General features: G+C 39.8%; 1 protein-coding gene across 5 annotated transcripts in view; it reads right to left on the bottom strand.

Moving 5' to 3' along the window:
* Nucleotides 1–16,110, bottom strand: part of SPICE1 (spindle and centriole associated protein 1) — a 28,196-nt gene extending 12,086 nt beyond the window's left edge. For 2 of the 5 annotated variants that reach the window (XR_013774332.1, XM_079306271.1), the window contains exons 1-11: nucleotides 15,941–16,108; nucleotides 15,450–15,497; nucleotides 14,204–14,350; nucleotides 10,293–10,380; nucleotides 9,349–9,470; nucleotides 7,787–7,872; nucleotides 7,349–7,491; nucleotides 6,982–7,119; nucleotides 5,960–6,225; nucleotides 1,925–2,056; nucleotides 1,135–1,282 (exon numbers count right to left, since the gene is read on the bottom strand). Coding sequence is in view for 4 of the 5 variants with exons in the window: in XM_079306271.1 (XP_079162397.1) it covers nucleotides 1,135–1,282; nucleotides 1,925–2,056; nucleotides 5,960–6,225; nucleotides 6,982–7,119; nucleotides 7,349–7,491; nucleotides 7,787–7,872; nucleotides 9,349–9,470; nucleotides 10,293–10,380; nucleotides 14,204–14,350; nucleotides 15,450–15,497; nucleotides 15,941–16,021 (1,399 nt within the window). In the remaining variant the exon portion in view is untranslated. Of the gene's footprint in view, nucleotides 1–1,134; nucleotides 1,283–1,924; nucleotides 2,057–5,959; nucleotides 6,226–6,981; nucleotides 7,120–7,348; nucleotides 7,492–7,786; nucleotides 7,873–9,348; nucleotides 9,471–10,292; nucleotides 10,381–14,203; nucleotides 14,351–15,449; nucleotides 15,498–15,824 lie in introns of all 5 variants that reach the window. The other 3 variants (XM_079306274.1, XM_079306272.1, XM_079306273.1) reach the window with 3 other exon arrangements.
* Nucleotides 16,111–18,927: the final 2,817 nt, after the last annotated feature.

The raw sequence follows: 18,927 nt of genomic DNA on the forward strand, positions 1-18,927 counted from the left end.
GGACAGTAGCAGGAGATCTGTTTAACTCATGCACAAGACTTACGGATACATGACTTGAACAGGTATTTGAGCTGCATTTGGTAACATTCTCTTGAGAAAAATCAGACTTATGCACTTGCCCTAGTGCCCCATATATTATAAATTTGATGGCAACAATGGTGTGCAAAACAATTCAAGGCTCTTTTGGGCTCTGCTGATCATCTCCTCAGAAAAAAGAAGGTAGTTGTTCTTCTCTAACTAAGGAGAATAAGGAAAGAAGATTTGAAAATTCTAGTGTGGCAGAGTTGTTGAACGTGAAGATTTGGGTCTTAGGTTGAGGTTTTTCTGGGGGCACTTTTCTGACTGTTTGGATTTTATATTTTGGGGGTTGATTTATTTTTGCTTGCTTTTGCTAGGCTTGGGTAAAGCACAGAAAAAAGGATCTGGTATGTGACTTCTTTCCAAGAAGAAAATTCTTCCAGGAAGAAAGCTTTTAGCTACAGAAATATTCACAAAACCAACATTTAACTATGGAATACGAGTAACACCAAGAAATCTTTGGATTCACAAGAAATTACTGACCTTGGGAGCAAAAGCAATATATTTAAACAATTGACCAGGAAAGACTGCTGGGAAAAAACTCGGTGGTGAACAGAACAAGCTCAGTCATGTTTGGTTAGTCTGGCCACCAATCCACTGGCTTCAGCTTAGGCAGTCTCCATGTCACACATCACTCAGATGGTCACTCCCCTCTCACAAAGTTACAAACACCAAGTGACAGACCTCTCTGGTTGGTTATGGGCTTCAGCTCCTGCTGTTGTGGCCAGCAGTGACCTCCAGTGTCTCATGAAAGTATTAATCTCAGACTGACAGGGTGCTCAGCAACAGGAAACTGAGATCCTGATTCTGTTTGGTTTGATTTTTTAGGGTTTCTGGGTTTTTTTAGGACCCTCAGAATGAAACTGACTTTAGAAGCCATCTTAAAGGGGGAAAGCTATTCTCCTTTATTTGTGCTCACAGCAGAATTTACAGAAGTGACATTCACGCTCATGCAAGAAGTACTTGTGGAAGCAGACATCTATTAAATACCAGATTTTCCACTACAGGGATAAGCTAATAACTCATTTTTCATCTGTCACACATTTATACACACACCTTGGCTGTTTGTTGGGCCTCTGCTTGCAATTCCAAAATGTTTTGGACTTTGTTCTCTTTGAGGTTCTACCAAAGGGAGGCCTTTAAATGCTTGTGTGAGACACATCAGCTTTTGATCTGTTACTGTCATGTATTGCTGAAGCTTCTTCTAAAGGAGAAAAAAAAAAAACCATACATAGAATTACAGAAACTTGTGTTCTACCAACATAAATTAGGAAATTATATACTACAAGCAATCTTGAAAAGAAATTTGGCCTCTTAATAAAACTGCATGATTCTATAGGATTCTAGTGAGGATTAAATATTATCTCCATGTTCCTCATTTATAAATAATTTGTTTTGCCTTTTCTTACTCATGACATCACTTCCTCTCTAAGGTTTCTTAACTGCACCATTTTTAAATGCAGCCATTGATCAAATCTACCTCCACTGCAAACCAAAAAAAGAAAAATGCAGTATTACATCTACTCATTGCTACAGTAGTGTTAACAGAACAGCAGTGTGAAGGAAGATGCCTAAACTTTTAGATGGATAAAGTGAAGTTCTATTTCACAGAACCAGCATTATCTCAGGCTCTGAAGTTAAATACAGATAAATGAATGACTCTCCAAACATTCCATACCCATACCTGCTACTGTAATTCTTACGCTCCTCATTCAGTTTGATCACTTTCTTCCAATTTACTGTTAAAATCTCCAGACATGAGATAATGCATCTCAGCCCATATTTGCAACAGAACTCAGAATTCTAACACAACCTTGATAGGTAAGGAACAGTGAGGGCTCAGTACCTGCATAGTAATGTTTTCTTCCCTTACTTGAAGAACTTCAGCAGTCAGAGCATCAATCAGTTCTCTGTGTTCATTCAACATCTCCTCCTGTTGCTGGCTCATCATCTCTTTCTCATGCAGCTGCATTTCAGTCTAAAGAAGGAAAAAAATTGAAAACTTACTATAAACCAATACAGACTCATATTTGAAAACAGGAATGCGTAATTATGACGTCATAACACAACAGGTCTTCCCACTACTGCTAAACTTCATTGATTTCATGACAAAAATCAAATTGCCAGAGCTTGAACTGTCAGAGAGCTTACTATTTGTCTTTGTTCCTCCAAGAACTGTACGGAATCCTACACATCCTTGTTATTCTGCCTTCACAGCTTTTACAGAATGTAACTAAAAGCATTTTCTCTCTGCAGATACAGTTCTTAAGTCACATCTTCACCCAGTAATCAAGTAATTCCAGGTGTGCTGAAGCTTGTCAGTATCCCATGCTACTTGTGTCTAATCTTTAGTTTCCCTAATTAAGACAAATTTGACTAAGTAAAGGAGGAAGTACTTGCTTTCTAATGTTTTCCATCAGAGAGAAAAAGTTCTACAGGTTTCCAAAAGTAGAATGACCAAACAGCTCTGCATCCACATGAAATGAATGAAAAAATGAATATTTTTGAGACTAACTCACAGATACTGCCACTAGACACAAAGACAGGCAGATACACCTCCCTTGGGTATATGAGAGGCAAAACCATCCATTTTCTGTTTCACTTCCAGCTAGAAAGAACAGGGTTTTTTGTATTGATCCAAGTGAAACATGCTGGGTCAGAAAACAGATTAAAAAAAAAAACCCTGTACCTGGTCCTGTCTTTTCAGAAATCAAAGCACAAAAGAAGCACTTCTGCCCTGGTAGCAGTGATGAAGCTTCTGGATGCCTTAGATCACATTTTATCTACTAATCCTACACAGCACTAACCTAGGCTTGGAGGAAAAGCTTCCAAGCAACTTATATTTATGCATCGATAGAACATCAGGGTTAACACCCATTCCTATTCCCAGGCAGGATTTAGGTCTGGCATACCCTGAAAGAAGTATTTTCATCCCAGTCCACTGCCAAGTGTGGCTCTAACCTTGTGAGCTTTACAGGAGCTGCACCAGAACATGCAGCAGATAGGGAGAACAGAGCAGCAGATTCAGGAAATATGCCCATACTCTTTTTGTCATGTGGATCTGGCAAAGAAACAGCTTTCTTAGCAGAATGGGGGTGAGAAGAAAATGATTAATTCTAATATTTGGAAGATGAACTAAAAATTAGTTTAGAAACCAATTCAGATTTAGCCATTTCCCTTTAAGAATTCATATGGTTTTATAAATGTTTCAGAAGTTTATTTTTTCTCTAGCCTCTTCTGTATTCACTATTTCCTTCTTATAGGTGTTGGCTTGTTAATCACTTAATAAAAACACATTAATGGAAGACTCCTGAATTCAAGTTTTTCTTCCTACTTTTTAGATATAATTGAGACCAAATCAGTCAACATCCTTTATTGTAATCCTCCTGATTTTCTGCAGCAAAACTAGAAGGAGAAAAAGGGAATCTCTCTAAATGTTTTGAAACCTCATGAAGACTGACTAACTAAAATGAGGGGGGCTAAATATCCCCTGCAAAGTCATATTCTCAAACAGCATTACCAGTTATAATTCAGGCACTGGAATTTTGCTAACTCTCCTAGCTAGGAAAAACATGGTGCACACAACTGCTTGATTTGTCAGGCATCACAGAGACCAAGTTTTTTGAAACACTCAAGACCAGCTGGGCTTCTTCCCAGCAAATTCTTAAATTCTAATTGCAATTAAACCTCCCTGAAAAGGTGAAAAGTCGCTTTAGATGATGAATGCAGTATCTATTAAGCAAGCCTAAATACAATTAATCACATTATGCAGCTCGAGTGAATTCTTCATATTGTTACTTAAGAATTTAAGCAGCAAATTTACGAGTGTGGCAGACAATTCTGCAAGAAATAATCAAGTTCTGGAAGGATGGAATTGTAACACAAGAAAAATTATGGGAGCAGCTTTGAAAGAAGTCTGAGACCCAGGAATAACTAATTTCTGTAGAAAAATTAAAGATAATCTAAACAGGATTATAAAAGCTATTACATTTATAATACAAACTGGATGCTATTAAATTGATGTGCTCCTAATAAAAAGAAAACATTCTACTGAAATTCTAAGATCCTTCCTTATAACTGCAAAAGAACCAAATTTAATTTCCTGCCTTGGTATTACAATTTTAACAAAGACCAAGCATTATTAACATATTTTAAAACATAAGACTGTCTCAGCTGAAGTCTATCTTCTGATGGCAGCTGCTTTTCAGTCTTGGATTAATTATTTCCTACTTGCTTCCAGGACTTAATCCAAGTCAATTCTTCCATATAGATTAAATACAGAGCAATAAAGGATTAAATTATTACACATCTGGTAAGAAAAAAAAATTTCAAATAAGATGGGTTTACCCCTTTCAATTATACACTTTGAAAAGGAATCAAAACAAGACAGTTCCACATTCAATAGAGATCTATTACCTTCGCTATGAAATACAGCATTAGTAGCATTATATTTAGATAATATACTCTGCTGCAACTATTAAGAGTGCAGGAACTGTCACAATCTGGTTTAAAATGTCACATAGACCAAATAAATCTGTGAGGCACTGCTCCCTCTTGATAGCTCTGGGATACAGATGAACTAGAACACACTTTTTCCCCTTTTTCTTGTGTAAGAAAAGCTTGTCTTGTATGTGGCACACAGGTGGTCTTCTTTATGGAATTCCATTAATTCTCAGCTGTGGACGGTTACAGTGAGGATTTCAGATCATTCTTGCTTAAGGTAAAGTTTCTGTTATGGATAGTAAAAGAGGACTAAGGAATCCCTCAAGGAGTATAGTGGGTTTAGGTCCACTGCTCTGGTGACAACAGCATCGCCTTTGGGAGGCAAAGGAAGAAAATTATTTTGTAAACAATGCTGTAGTTATGTTGGGGGTTGGAGTTTGTTCTTTTACTGTCCCACTTTAAAGAATTTTTCCCATTATTATGCTAAGGGAGCCTGCCGGGTTATACCCAGGCTCTTTTCAGGACTCTAGACAAAGGGGTAGGTGGGGCTGGCTTCCGGGGTGACTCTTTTGCGGGCGAGGTCAGGGGAGGACTGCCCCGCTCTCCAGCCCACGCGGCCAGAATGCCGGGGAAGCCAGGCTCTCTCCTGTGGGACACTGATCTGCATCTGCTCTGCTCCAGCCTACTACCTCTAAGACCACAGCTGACCACCAAAAAAAAACCCCAAACGGTGAGCAGAGAGCCCTTCCTCTACCCTTTCTCCTATGTTGGACACAGCTGCCACTGCCACCTTGTCCCCCATCTGCCATCTCCGCAGCGGCGCGGACCCGGCCTCGCCTTCCACCACCGGGACCGAGCACAGGGAGAGCGTGTCTGCAGCTGGGAGAAGGATTGAAACTAAGTTATTTGTTCTGTTTGGTTGTTAATTTTCATAGCTGCTGTTGTTTCTGTTTGTCCGGTTAGATATATTAGTAAAGAGCTGTTGTTCCTACCCCCTTATCTCTGCCTGAGATTTTCTGATTCAAAAATTATAATACTCGGGAGGGAGGGGGTTTACATCCTCTATTTCAAAGAGGAGCTTCTGTCTTTATTGGCAGACATCTGTCTGTCAAACCAGGACAAGTTATTACCCTGTTTCAACTCTGAGTACATGTAAATAACACATTTAAAATTATTTCAGTTGATATTAGACTCAGAAACTACCACTGCAGTCAACTCCTCCCTTTTCACTAGGGATACCAATTCCTAAGAAAACAGTTCCTGACAAACCACAAGTTTTAACTCCTAATTGCACACCAACTTAGTAACAAGCATGATAATCAGATAATCAGAGTTCAATGTAAAATGACTGGAAGCCAGAGAAGCCCTAAGTTCACATCCATAAAATAACTTTACAGCCCTCTTCATTCACTCTCAGGAGCAGATCCAAGTCTCTCACCTCTTTGAGGTAGCGCATCAAACGACAGAGAGCGTTCACCAGTGATAGAGTAAACCCAGACAGGCCTTCACTTCTCTCTTTTCTTTGGACCTCACGACCTGTACTCTGCTCGTATTCCTCCAGTTCACGCTCTACTTCCTGGATCATGTGGTTGAGAACATCTAGGCTGGGTTTGTTGTCCCTCTGAAGGTCAGTCTGGATTAAATTAGCTGGAGAATCACCTCTCCTCTGTCTTGCAGAGTCATGTGCAGCTTGCTTTCTTTTCACTGAAGGGGAAGAAAAAGAAAGGGTCATTGGAATTTCAACTTGTGTAGAGATCTTGGTAGTACCAATGAAATTGCATTGTTTATTGAAGTAAATCAAAGGAAATGCCCTCTCTTGCCATAAGATGAAACAGACCATCAAAGAATATCCCCCAGTCATTCCAGCTAATTTCACATCCTCAAAAACATTTTCTTCTGCCACACCAATACCTTTCAACAACTACTGTTTGGTGCTTTTATCTTTGATACACCTATTTGTACTTTTCTCCTTTCCAGTTAAATGCATGGAAATAGTTTGCTAATTAAAAACATCAGCTGCCTTCTCATACTCAGTAAGCAACTCTCCTTTCATGTTACAGCTTGTCACTGATGTCAATCCCCTCACAGAAAAATGTACAATATGGGGACTAATACATCCTTAATCTGTGCAGCACAGAACATGAAGCTGGATCAGAACTAGAAAAGTCCTGCACAGGAGAGAACTCCATGACCAGCAAGATAATGGAGAGCATCAAAGGGCTGTTTTTACGGTTCCCAAATACCTATGGACTTGGCTCTGACAACGAACATTAAACATATATTTATACTAGACAAGGAGCTGTGGAACACCCAGCCTTAGACATGCTCAAAACTCAAGGACCCCCTCATCAAACCTTGGTATTAGCCCAGCAATGTTTTCCAAAAATCCTTCCAATCCACATTTTCTTATGACATTAAGGACCTTAGACAAAGGGTATTTTATTTTAAAAAGTACTAAACTCTTTGCTGCAATTTGCTTTTGCTTCCTTGAGTTTGGGTTCAGCACTTGTCTCACAGTGTCACCGGAGTCTACAGACTTTTCATCTTCATTCCGAAGTCTTGAATGGGTTCTCTTGATTACACTGGTAGCATTGAGGGCTGATTTAAACACAGAACAAACAAAAAAACCCCATGTGAAATATTTCAGGCATGTTCTTAATAGTAATATGTTCTAGAATAAATTTATAGTAAGAGTTGGATTTTTAGTCTGGAAATACATCTGAGCCAAATTAGCATACATCTCTCTCTCACCCCCACCCAGGAAAGGAATTCTAGACAGGATTCTATGAACAGCACAACAACCTTGCTGTGATTTGGCAAATCCCACCTGACTGATCCAATGAAGGAGAAACAGTTGTTGGAGTCCAAAGCACATTTGATTCCTGTGATGAGGAAGTTTTTCTCATATCCTTTTCAGCCCACAACCGAGAATTCACCAAGGCATCTTCTTCTCTCAACAACCGAAGTAGCCTACACTCAAAACAAGAACAACAATGACTTGTAACAGGACAATGGCTTGATTCCAGATTATCTGTCTCGACAGATATCCTAAAATTATCTGCAATTGCCCAGGTGAGTTCCCTGCTCACTTTCATTTCCAGTCTCAGTGTTATAACAAGGCCTTTCCTTGGAATTCTGAGATCAGGAAAGGAGGGCAAAGGGAAACATAAGAACAACACTAACTATACCCATTCAACATCCTTTTAACTCCACGTGTTTCCAGTGTCAAGCAGGTGGAAACCTGAATGGATGTATTTATACTGACCTGTCAGAATTGATGTTGGATTTGAAACCCAAAACGTCATGGTATCCCTCTCCTAATAATGCTTCCTCCTCCTCTTCATTCAGAGCCTTTTCAAGAGGCAACAAAGAAAACAGACAGAAATCAGAAGAAGTTAGACATCAATCATATGGATTATTTCAAGAAAAAAAAAACAACAATCATTTGTTTTGGTCTTCCCCTCCGAAACATACTTAAATATACACAGAAGAAAAACCCCAAACTTGCACCCCTTTGTAGGAGTACCTAAGAAATACTGATACTGACAATTGTCTCTGAAAATAACACAGCAAGTGACTAATTCAATAACCAATATTTTCTTTGTATGATTAATATTAAATATGAAAACCCATGCAAAATAGAGGATAAAATTAAAGCTGCTAAGGCTGTACCAAAATAGAGATACAGCCACCAAAATATGGAAAAGAACCTGAATCCATAGCATTTGTAAAATTTTAGTCATTTGACATTACAAGCCAAACAACTTCATGATGAGACCTACAAAATTACATTTATAATCCGTGTGTAAAATGCAACCAGAACAAAATACAATCCTATTTACTACATTTATAAGTAAATAGAAACAACCAAATTTGGAATTAGGGTTCCTCAAACTACCAGGTTTCTGAGCCTCTGGATACGTTTAACCAGATAGCCTTTAACTGTGATTTTTGTAGGCACATAACTCACAGAAGCTTGGCAGACAATCAGTACATGTTTCTTTTAAAAAATCCACCTTATCCTGCAGCATGCACCCTGTAACACAGCTTACAAAGGTGCTGCAGTTCACTCCTCATATTATAAAAAATATCACGCCAAAATAACACTTCTAACATAGAAGTACCACAACTCAAATTACAAATATTTTTGCAAGATAGTAGGAAATGGGAGAACCATGGGAATATGAAACCATCACTTTTGCTCCCAACAGCCTGTTTGGTCTTCATTGGAGGGAAGTTTTCCAGGAGCACCACGCCTGTTCTCAAACCCCATTGAGCATTCCTGACACAATATGCTATTGAAAGTAAACAGAGCACAAAGGCAAACTAAACTAAATTTTGAACAATTTTAAATTACTTACAACAAATCTGAACAAATGTAAAATAATGCAAAAATATTAAAAGTTAAACTTGTAGGATTCATCAAGGTTGTGGAGTGAACTGAGATACAAATGGCTGTGTCCCCATATATCCAGACAAAATTGGTAAATCAGAAACATATTCTAAAATGTAGCAACTAGTAAGTGACACAGAAGTTCCTCTCAGACTGCAATGAATTTCAGAATTTAAAAAGGATAGTATGCTAATGTGAGAGAGCTTATACAAGATATAAAGATGCTCATTTCTCATATCCCAGGGTTAAATAAAAAAATCACAATTCACAGAGTCTCACAAAAGAAATTCACCTCTGTTTAACCTTGTCTCTTATAAATGTTATCAACAAAAACCAATTTAGTTCTGCTTGCAAAGTCTTATCTTTGAATAGTCTTATTTTATGCAAACAAAAAAGCCAAAGAACATGCACGCATGGAACAAAATATACATCACCTGGGAATCCATGAGAGATTCACTAAGGACGGAAAGTTGACTGGGAGGATGATTTTTTTGTACAATGGGTCCTTGAGATGATTCTAGGTCACAGCTAGGAGCCATTGTTACATTAGGAAAACCTAAAGGAATTAAACAACACAGGGAAGAACAGAGGGCTTGGTCTGTACTTATATTGCAGCACTTTGTACTGAAAATCAAGCTCCTGTACCTCACCAAAAAAAAGGGGGCACAAGGATGTCACTTTAAATAACAACCCAAGACCAACCATAGGGTTAATTTAATACACTGGGCCACATACCCAGCTTTTGTCCTTCCCACCTGCATAAATACACCTGTGCAGAAGCAGCTTGCAGCATCAAACAGTCACCAGGAACAAAAGAGAATGGCAACCTACACAGAAAAACCCCTAGGTTTAAGATTTCATATACAGCCAGCCCTGCCATCCAGCAGCACAAGGATCCACAATTCATATTAAGCAAAGGAAAAGCCTCATTCAGTAATTGTTGATAAATCTTCAGCCATATCCAAAAGCAAAGAGTCAGCTCATGCAGCAATGAGAATCATGCACAGGGCAGTAGCTTGGCTGTGAAATGGTGAGCATGAGATATTTCAGAGCATGAGATATTTCAGAGCATGAGATATTTCAGAGCATGAGATATTTCAGAGCATGAGATATTTCAGAGCATGAGATATTTCAGAGCATGAGATGGGAAATTCCACAGTGGACCAATACAGTGGAATAGTCAGCCATCAGTCGCTCTCTCCTGCCATGGGAGGTGATAGCTTCACCTGTGTTACATCCAACATGAACAGGATCAATCATACTGTGTTAGACAATGAGATGAAAGCAGTTAAAAAGAATGCTTTGTGAAGCAAGACTATCCATGGAAAGCAAGGAGATAATCTTAAATGTGCTATCACATATAGATTACATGTACTACCTGTTCGTGTGCGAGGAGTATCCCCAAGCAAGTCTTTTGCCACTGCCATAACCTGACCATCTTGCAAATGGTACTGATCAGACAGAATCTGAAAGTACAGTGCATAAGGAAATTTTATACTGAGCAGTCTGACTCTTAATTTTTTTCTAGTATTGTTCCTCTAAGCAGTTACCAAGAGAACGTTTGCAAAGTTGCTATTGTGCAATTAGATTCTAAGTAAGATAGATCAGAGCACTATACTTCATTCTGAGTAACCAGAATTCATACTCCTTTTCTGAAAAATTAAACAGTTATTACTTCTGAGGCACACATCAGCACTAACTCTCTTTAGAATAAATCCTTTTGCTTCCTCTTCTTCTCCCAGTCTGACACGATCTGGGTATTTATAATATGCTCATCAAAATAAAGACATATCTAGCAATTAAAAAAAGCATCCTCAAATCATTTGATCTCAGTGTTAAGTCATAGAACACTTACCTACATCTGACACCCAAAACATGTGTACTATTTGATGAGATTCCAACCAATTTAAGACAACTTGTTTCACTCAGCCTTGCATCCTGAAAACCCTACCTAAAACTTAAGCCACATACTACCAAAAGTTAGAGGTAAGCAGAGCTGAGTACATCTGGCATCAGAAGACATTTTGGGAATCTCCAGAAGATGCAGTTTCTGTATTCAAATTATCACTCCCAAAGTCTCTGTCTAGTATTTGAAGTTCATCATAACATGTGCCTCCTAAGGAAGGATGTCTTGGAGTGCAAAGCAAGAGGCATCCAGCTACCATGAGCCACATGGAGCTGACTGGGGCTTTGTGAGCAGAACACAATTTAAAGCTCCTCACTGACTCCTGGCTTCATTCAAAAGTTGGAAATTGAAAACTAGTAAAATCATATCCCAAAACCTGGGGAGAAGATACATAAACACCCAAGAAGAGGGATGTTAGTAACCTCTACTTCATCATGGCTCATCAAGTTGATCCAGAGACCATGAGTACTTGAGAAGACTTCACATCAAAGGCTCACGTATGCCCTCCTACTCAAAATTTGAAATCTGACTGACAATTTTTGCTCATCCAGGAACCATAAGAAACTGTTTTGAAATGATTTCACAGTACTAAATGCTGTTATTTCTACAGAGTTATTTTTAATGTCCATTGGTAAGTCTGCTGGCTTACATCTAGCCTCATACAAAAAATTCTAGGCAATGGCATTTCACTTGTTTTTCCTCAACCCCCTATTTTACTACATCCTTTGTTATATCACAAAATATCCCTACATATCTGAGTTTCCATGTTTTTCTAGTCTTTTGAGCTTGCATTACACTGCAGTAAATTAGACTTCTCTACTCTAGACAGTAATTTAGCTAATCAGTGAATATTCACCTTTCAAATACTGCACGTATCTCCTTTTCCAGATCACTATTCAATTTTCACATCTGATACAAACTAAATCTAGCCTTTCCATTTAGCAATCATACATCAAAACAATGCAGGTTTTTATATAAAGTTATTATACCAAATTAGCAGAAGAAAAAAAATACAGAAAGACAAAAAAGGAAAAAGGTTTGACTCATTTCCTGAAGACAATTAAAATTACAGTGATATGTACAGGCACACAAAAATTATTCTGATTAGTTTGTTTTTTACTCTCCTCACTAAATCTTTTTTGGCATCAGCAGGGTCCTAGGCTCTACCCTCCTGCTGAACGTGTTATGAACATTTTTAAAGCATTGCTCCCAAGGTAAATTAGCTCACATTCACTTGTGATGAGAAGAAAAAGTGATAACATCCTCTAATCCCTTCAGGCCCATTTACAGGCCCTGGACAAATCCACTGAGCAGTGTGCTTTGTCCCAGTTTAGTATCACTATGAATTTCATTAAAAATCACATTCTCTCCTGCTTCAGATTGTTATCAAAGTAAAATAAACTTAATAAATCCTAAAATCTCTCTCAAGAACCCATTTACCTCTATTCTTTGGTGCAATACACTGACATTATTTTAAACATAAGTTGTTACAGGACTAATCAGTGTGGTACTTAAACATTCACAATCTTAAGTTTCAGAGTGACCTCATTATCTTTTCATTCTGCTTTTTAGGCAGAAGAATCCCCAAAATATTAAACTTTTGCTTAACCATTTTATGATTCTTGCAATGTCCTTCTGTTCAACATACATAAGAAACAACACTAATAGGAGCACCTTCTTAGCTTTTGTCTCCAAGTCTTTTGCAGTCCAGCAGGATTCAAGAGGCTTAGAAAGTTACACTAACAGCACTAAAAGAAAAAGATCACCAAGGTAACAGAGACACAGAAACAATTCTCAATGGTTGTGCTCTACTGAGAAACAGTCTCCACAGTTACCCAGAACACAGGACTTGGCAATTAATAGGATTTAAGTTAGGGAGAGGTGAAAATGGTAACTGTCCTATCTGTTTTGTTTTTCTCCACACACAAGAAGATACCAGTGTTTGAAACAGCAGTAGCCAGATCTGTTTCAATGTGCCTGGCATAATTTCTTTTTGCCTTCCTTTTCACCAATTCAGAACTAGACACAGAGTAAACTTAATAAACTAATCTCTTAACTATAAAGAGGAAAACCACTCAGGAGGAACTGAGATGTGTGCATTTTCATTAGAAACAGCAACAAATATACAAGATTATTTCCTAAACATGAGTTTCACATCTGCAAAAGAATTAAGTCACATAACAGGTAGCCCAGCCAAATCTCAGAAAAGGTCTAACCTACCTTTTGTGACACATAACTTATATCTGCATGGAAGCAGTATTTAAACAAGGCTGCATTAGGGAAAGCCATGTAGAGGTTCACAGCCTTTTTTGAATGCTCTGCTGAAATATGCTTGGCAGAAAAGTACCGGAGTAACAAAAGCCCAGGTCTGAGGTTGATTAGCAAAATAGCCAAATCACATAAATTCCACTGTGACTGCAGAGAACCAGGGATCAAATAGAAATTTGACTTTAATTCTATGTACTTCCATTTGTTTGTCTATGCTTGAATGTTCTCAGAGATCAAAGAGAGATGAAACAATGAAGTTTGTAATGGTTAGTCTCCTGAACATTTACAGAACTACCAGATCATGTACATTTTAACTGCTAAGTGAACACTGTTCATCATCATTCTTTACCAGCACAAACAATTCTCAGTCTGTTCGAGTAGAGAGGTCTGAAAGGTAATTTTCAGTTTAGTTTCTATAACACATGGCAAGGAATGACCTGCCATGTGAAAAAGGAGATCTACCACCACTTTTCAGTGACAACTACTTTCTCTGTTAACTAGGCTTGGGTTTACTGCAACAATTCAATAGTCAAAAGCAAATTCAATAATATATTTACAGTAAGAGTACTTTAGAATGCTGAGAGAACAAGCTTTTCAATCCTCAGATAACAAGCTTGTCAGCCATAGCTTATCAATTTTTGTTGTATCAATTTTCTTCCCTCAACAACTTCTTGCCTCACTCTTTCAGCTCGCGACGCTGCACCTTCTTTCTTTAAATAAGCAGTGTCCCTCCCTGATGGAAAAATGGTGATGTTTGTGCCAAAGAAAAATGCTAGACACGAGGAAGAAAAGGCAAGCTGGCAATAACTCAAAGAATACACACACTTTTTACAATAGGTGAACTCTGCAAACGGTTCCTGCTCAGATGAAACAAGGCCTGGAGAATAACAGAGGGCATAGCCAGGCAACCTGGGTCAAATGTTCAATTCTATGTAACAGCTGGCTTGTCACAGTCTACTCCAATCACTGCATGCATGCAGCACACAGAGCATATGCACATATGAAATCAATTTACCCAACAAGAAGAATAATTGTGGCTTCCCTGTGCAAGAGCAGTTTTCCAGTAGTGCTGCAGATCACCTGCAGCAGGCTGCAAGTGCAAATTTTGCTCTTACCTCACGCATCAGAGCCAGTTTCCTTTTCTCCAAGGAATTTGCATCCAGTTGCTTTTGCTTCTTCAATTTTCTATTCAGTGCTTTCTCTTGGAGTTCCAGATGTGCAATTGCCTTGTTTTTCGATTTGTGTATTTCACGGCGACGGAGCTACAGAAGCAAAAAAGAAATAATTTTAAAATTATTAAGCAAAATTTGCAGGGCAAAGCTAATGAGCTCTTCTTGATTTTATCGTTCATGCACTGAACATTATTTATGTTAATTTCACATAGTGACAATGACAATCTCATAAACATCCACAAGTATAAAATGCCATCAAATTAAAATTGCCAGTCAAATTTAAAGCATCTCCCAAGGTGAATGGAGAAAGTCTCAATTTCTGTCTGCCCACTGACCCAGCAACTTTTCCCAGCTGTAACAGGAGACAAAACCCAAACACTAGCACCTGTAAGGTGCATAAAAAGACATAATGCATTTTCCTGATTTACCATTGTCAGGCACCAGACATAGTATCTCCCTTCTTCTAACAATCAGATTCTATATTAAAAATATAGTTGAAATACAAAGAAATTAAATGCGTAAGGTGCTTCCTAAAGTCTTTAGAAGCTATCAAGCAAAACACTTGTAGAACCAAGTCTTTCTCTGCTACTATGACCATCTACCCTAACCTGTCAAAATTTATAATAACAACTCATACTGCCTCTTCCATCCTGGTAATTAGTGCTATCAAGAAAATGAAAATACACACTTAAATACTAATAAATACAATGTAATTAAATAAATGCAAATACACATGATCTATCTATTGCAAAGAATTCACATTCTTTGCAACAAAAAGATCATTCAATATAAAGAATTTGTGTTAAATCATTTAAATAGAGTATTTTCAGAATTAGAGAGGCTCCTCAAACAAAGCACATCTTGCAGTCCTTCCCATCAAACCAAGACCTTCAACTAATCCACTGACCTTTCACATATTTATGTTTTTATGCTTTTATGATGGCATACAATTTATCGAAATAAAAACTGCAGCTACTGCTTCCCAGTGGGAACGAGCAACTGAAAATCACCAACTGCCAGACCTGGGGATGTTCAATATCATAAACAAAAAACTAGCTCTAAAGAGTCAACAGAGAGATGAAACATTGGCAGAAAATAGCCCCATAAGCATGGCAAGCCATTTTTATGTCAGACAACCACCTAAATATCCTTGCCACAGGGACAGAGCAGTGACCGCTATTAAACTTACAATATCCTCAGGAGTTGCACGGTGCACTGTCAAATCATGTACGGTACTCTGCGAACAGGAACCAGGAAACACGTCAAAAGTCATAACTGAGAGTAAACTTTATTTTAAAAGGTTTTATTTAAAAAAAAAAAACCCACCAAACAACTTTTAAAATGCAGTATAATTAGCCCAGCACTAAATTGCTGTGCACTTTCATAGCGCTGCAGAGCGTTCCACCCTCGGCGGGGCAGCCCTAAAAACCACACCTGCACCAAACCTGAGCGCGCCCTTCCCCCAGGAAAGCGGAGGCTGGCCTCCACCAGGGCCAAGGACACCAGAGGGGCCGTGTCCCCCTCGCACACGGCGCGCCCGCCCGCCCGAAGAACCCACACGCACCCTGGGGGTTTCCACAGCGCAGCCCCGGCAGAGGGCGGTGGCTTCCGCAGCCGTGGGCACGGAGACTCCCGGGCCTTTTTCCCGGCGGAGGCCGGCCGCCAGCGGGGAGCACTTACATCCCAGTCCCGCTTGGCCGCCGCCTTTCTGGGGCCCTTCCTGCCGGCGGTGCGGGGCCGCGGCCCACGGAGCAGAGACATCGCGGCCGTAGAAGAGGCGAGAGCGCCGCCGCCGACGGGACCGATTTTACTCGGCCCGCCCTGAGGGGAGGGGCGGAGCGCTGTCTCCTCCGCCCGCCTCTTCCTCCTCCTTCCTTTCCCGGGTTGCCCTCCCGCCGCAGGATTGGCGAACCGGCTTCTGCGGCCCTCGGGCTCTCTGTGAGGGAGCAGCCTCTGCCTGCCCCCTCCCTCCCTCAGGGCTGCAGGGAACAGCCCCCCACCGCCACCCTTAATTAGAGCACTGACTTGGCCGCCCCAGCCCACTCCACGTGAGCTGCTCTTGGCGTTATGGCTTGTCTTCAGTCTCGCCTCGCCTTAATTCTTCTGGGTGTTCGCTTCAATATTATCCCTCCTCGCTGCAAATACCCTCCAAAGATATCTCTCAGTGTCCCTCTGAGGAAGCCTTGGAAATTTCCGCCTGCGAAAATGTGCTTCAGATGCTGTTATAGGTGATTCAGAGAAGAATGTCCATGAAATTAAGGTGATACGAAATTAAAAGAGTGACCCTTGTTTAAAATAAACAAACAGATCTCTTTAGCTGTGCCACCGAGGAAGGGTGTACTTACACAGCCACAAGGAATTTCTGGTTTCTGTGAAGCAACTGGTGGTTCTGAAATGAGTCATTTAGCTTACACATAGGTGCATTATATTCCCTACAGACTTAGCCCAGAATATGCCACAGATCCTCCACTTCCCTGCTACATAGATGAAAACATGATGTAATTACTCCAAAAGGCCACAGTTAACATTTTGTCTTACAGTGTGAGCATAATATTTTGTCTGTGGGAGCTGGAAATTGAAGGCATAAGGTTTATCAGCTTTTCAAAACATTTTCCATTTCACCAAGATTTCCTGCTGCTGTAATTCTGGCTTTACCAGCATCACTGTAAAAAAGTTCATGTGAAGGTGTAGATGGTAATGGTTAATGTATTGAGGGAAGGAATTGTTTTACATGTGATACAAAGAGAAGATGAAAATCACAAGGGGAGAGAAAAGCATTAGAGAAATACCTTCAGTAATTTGCTCTAATGAAGTGCTGCAAATGTGGAGGTTGCATGTTGACTTCAGTTTCCATCTTGACACTCAGCATAGGTACCATATGCACCTAAAAGTGATCACCAGAGTTCAGCCTGTGGGAAGAGAAATGCATGCGAGGCAATTCATTAATCTGTGTTGGTCTGAAAATCTGGAAGACAAAACTATAAATCAAGGGCATATCTGGAATTCTTTTTTAACATGGCTTTAAATCGTCTTGAAGAACAAGGCCTAGTGAAGAAAAAAGCAATAAAGGCATAATTGCATCATTACATAATCTATTTTGAAACCTCTTAAGCCTTTTTGCTATCATTAATTACAATCAAACATAAATGTTAAATACCTAACACAAGCAAATAGGATAAAAGCCAGACACAATTCTCATTCAAGCAGAGTATTTTCAAACATTTTGCCCACCTATAAGAAAAGTTGGAGTGGGTTCTATCAGACATCTTTAAAGCCCGTCTACATTTCACTTCTCATTATTCTTCACACTGCATTTTCAACATAGTCTGAAAATATGGCATTATCTCTGCAGAAGCCAACTGAGCATCTACAGCATCTACTAACTTGCAGAGGAGTTTATATAAGACAGAGATTACATATGCAAACAGTATTTTTAAACCATCAGGTTTCCAAACAATTTGGTTTATTATACATTTATACTATTTCTAAGTTAGTATGATTTAGGGAATTCCTTTGTAATATCCTCTATCCTGGATATTTTTGCAATCATGGTTACCAGGGGAAATGTAGTTTCTTTACTGCTTTGGAGTGGGTTTTTTTTTATTTTGTTCCCAACAATGAGATTTTCCACTTTTGTGCTATAGAGAAAAAAAAAAAAAAAACAACCCAAAAACTCAAAACCACACTTTTACGAGCCTCTCATCCAGCACAGTTCCTCCTTGCCTTGACACACACAACCCTGGGCTTTATTTATACTGGAAAAATGGGTTCTTTTAGGAAATATGTGCCCTCCACACAGCCAGAGACAAGGGCCCAAGAGCACCATCCCCTTTTCTGGAGGTTTGGCACCCTGAGCTCAAGGGCAGCCTAGAAACAGCACAGCTGAGGACTGCCCCTCTTCTCTGCAGTGACTTTAGAATCAGGGCTATGGGGAAGCTTCAGCAAAGGCTCTCTTCAACCCTCACAAGCCAGCTGCATTTCAGGTGAGGCTCTGGTCCTTGGCTCTGCTTGAGCTGGAGCTACAGCCATGTGGCAGCCCTGTCTGTATCCCTTTGGCCCAGACCTGCTGACTGGCTTCTTGCCCAGATCTCAGACCTGCCTCACTGTTGGGGGCTTGTCTGCTGCTGATGAGACTGTGTGTGTCCCTGACTACCATCACCAGACCTGAGTCACTAACTTATGTTGGCCTCAGACCTAACCTATTGCTATTAACTTGTCCATCAATCTGGACTCTATTGAGTCCATATCCAGACCCTCTCTGCTTGTCTTGCTCACATCCTGTGAGATGAGGCCCTGACCGGTGAGGTCGCTGCTCTGCCCCTCTCTCCCCTCTCTGTGTTGTGGCACGCAGATCCCTATCCCTTAGGGAGCATCTGGCCCTTTTGGCTCCTGATGCCAGAGTATTGTGGCATATACAAGATCACTTCCACTGACTCAGACCCATAGTGTAAATCTGATGAGAATACTGTCTCTTAGAGGGATTGGTTCTTTCTTCCAAAGTACATGCTACCCTTCAAGAATAAGATCTGGGTGTAATGAAAAAGGAAAAATGCGCTACTCATCTTTGTCACAGGGTCTGAGTGGAGTGTTATAAGCCAGCCAACCTCCATTTGTTATCTGGAAAAGTAATGAAACAAGCTGTTCAGCAATCAGTGCACAAGCAACTA

The sequence above is a fragment of the Erithacus rubecula genome, assembly GCF_903797595.1.
Source record: "Erithacus rubecula genome assembly, chromosome: 1".
Classification (NCBI taxonomy): Eukaryota; Metazoa; Chordata; class Aves; order Passeriformes; family Muscicapidae; genus Erithacus; species Erithacus rubecula.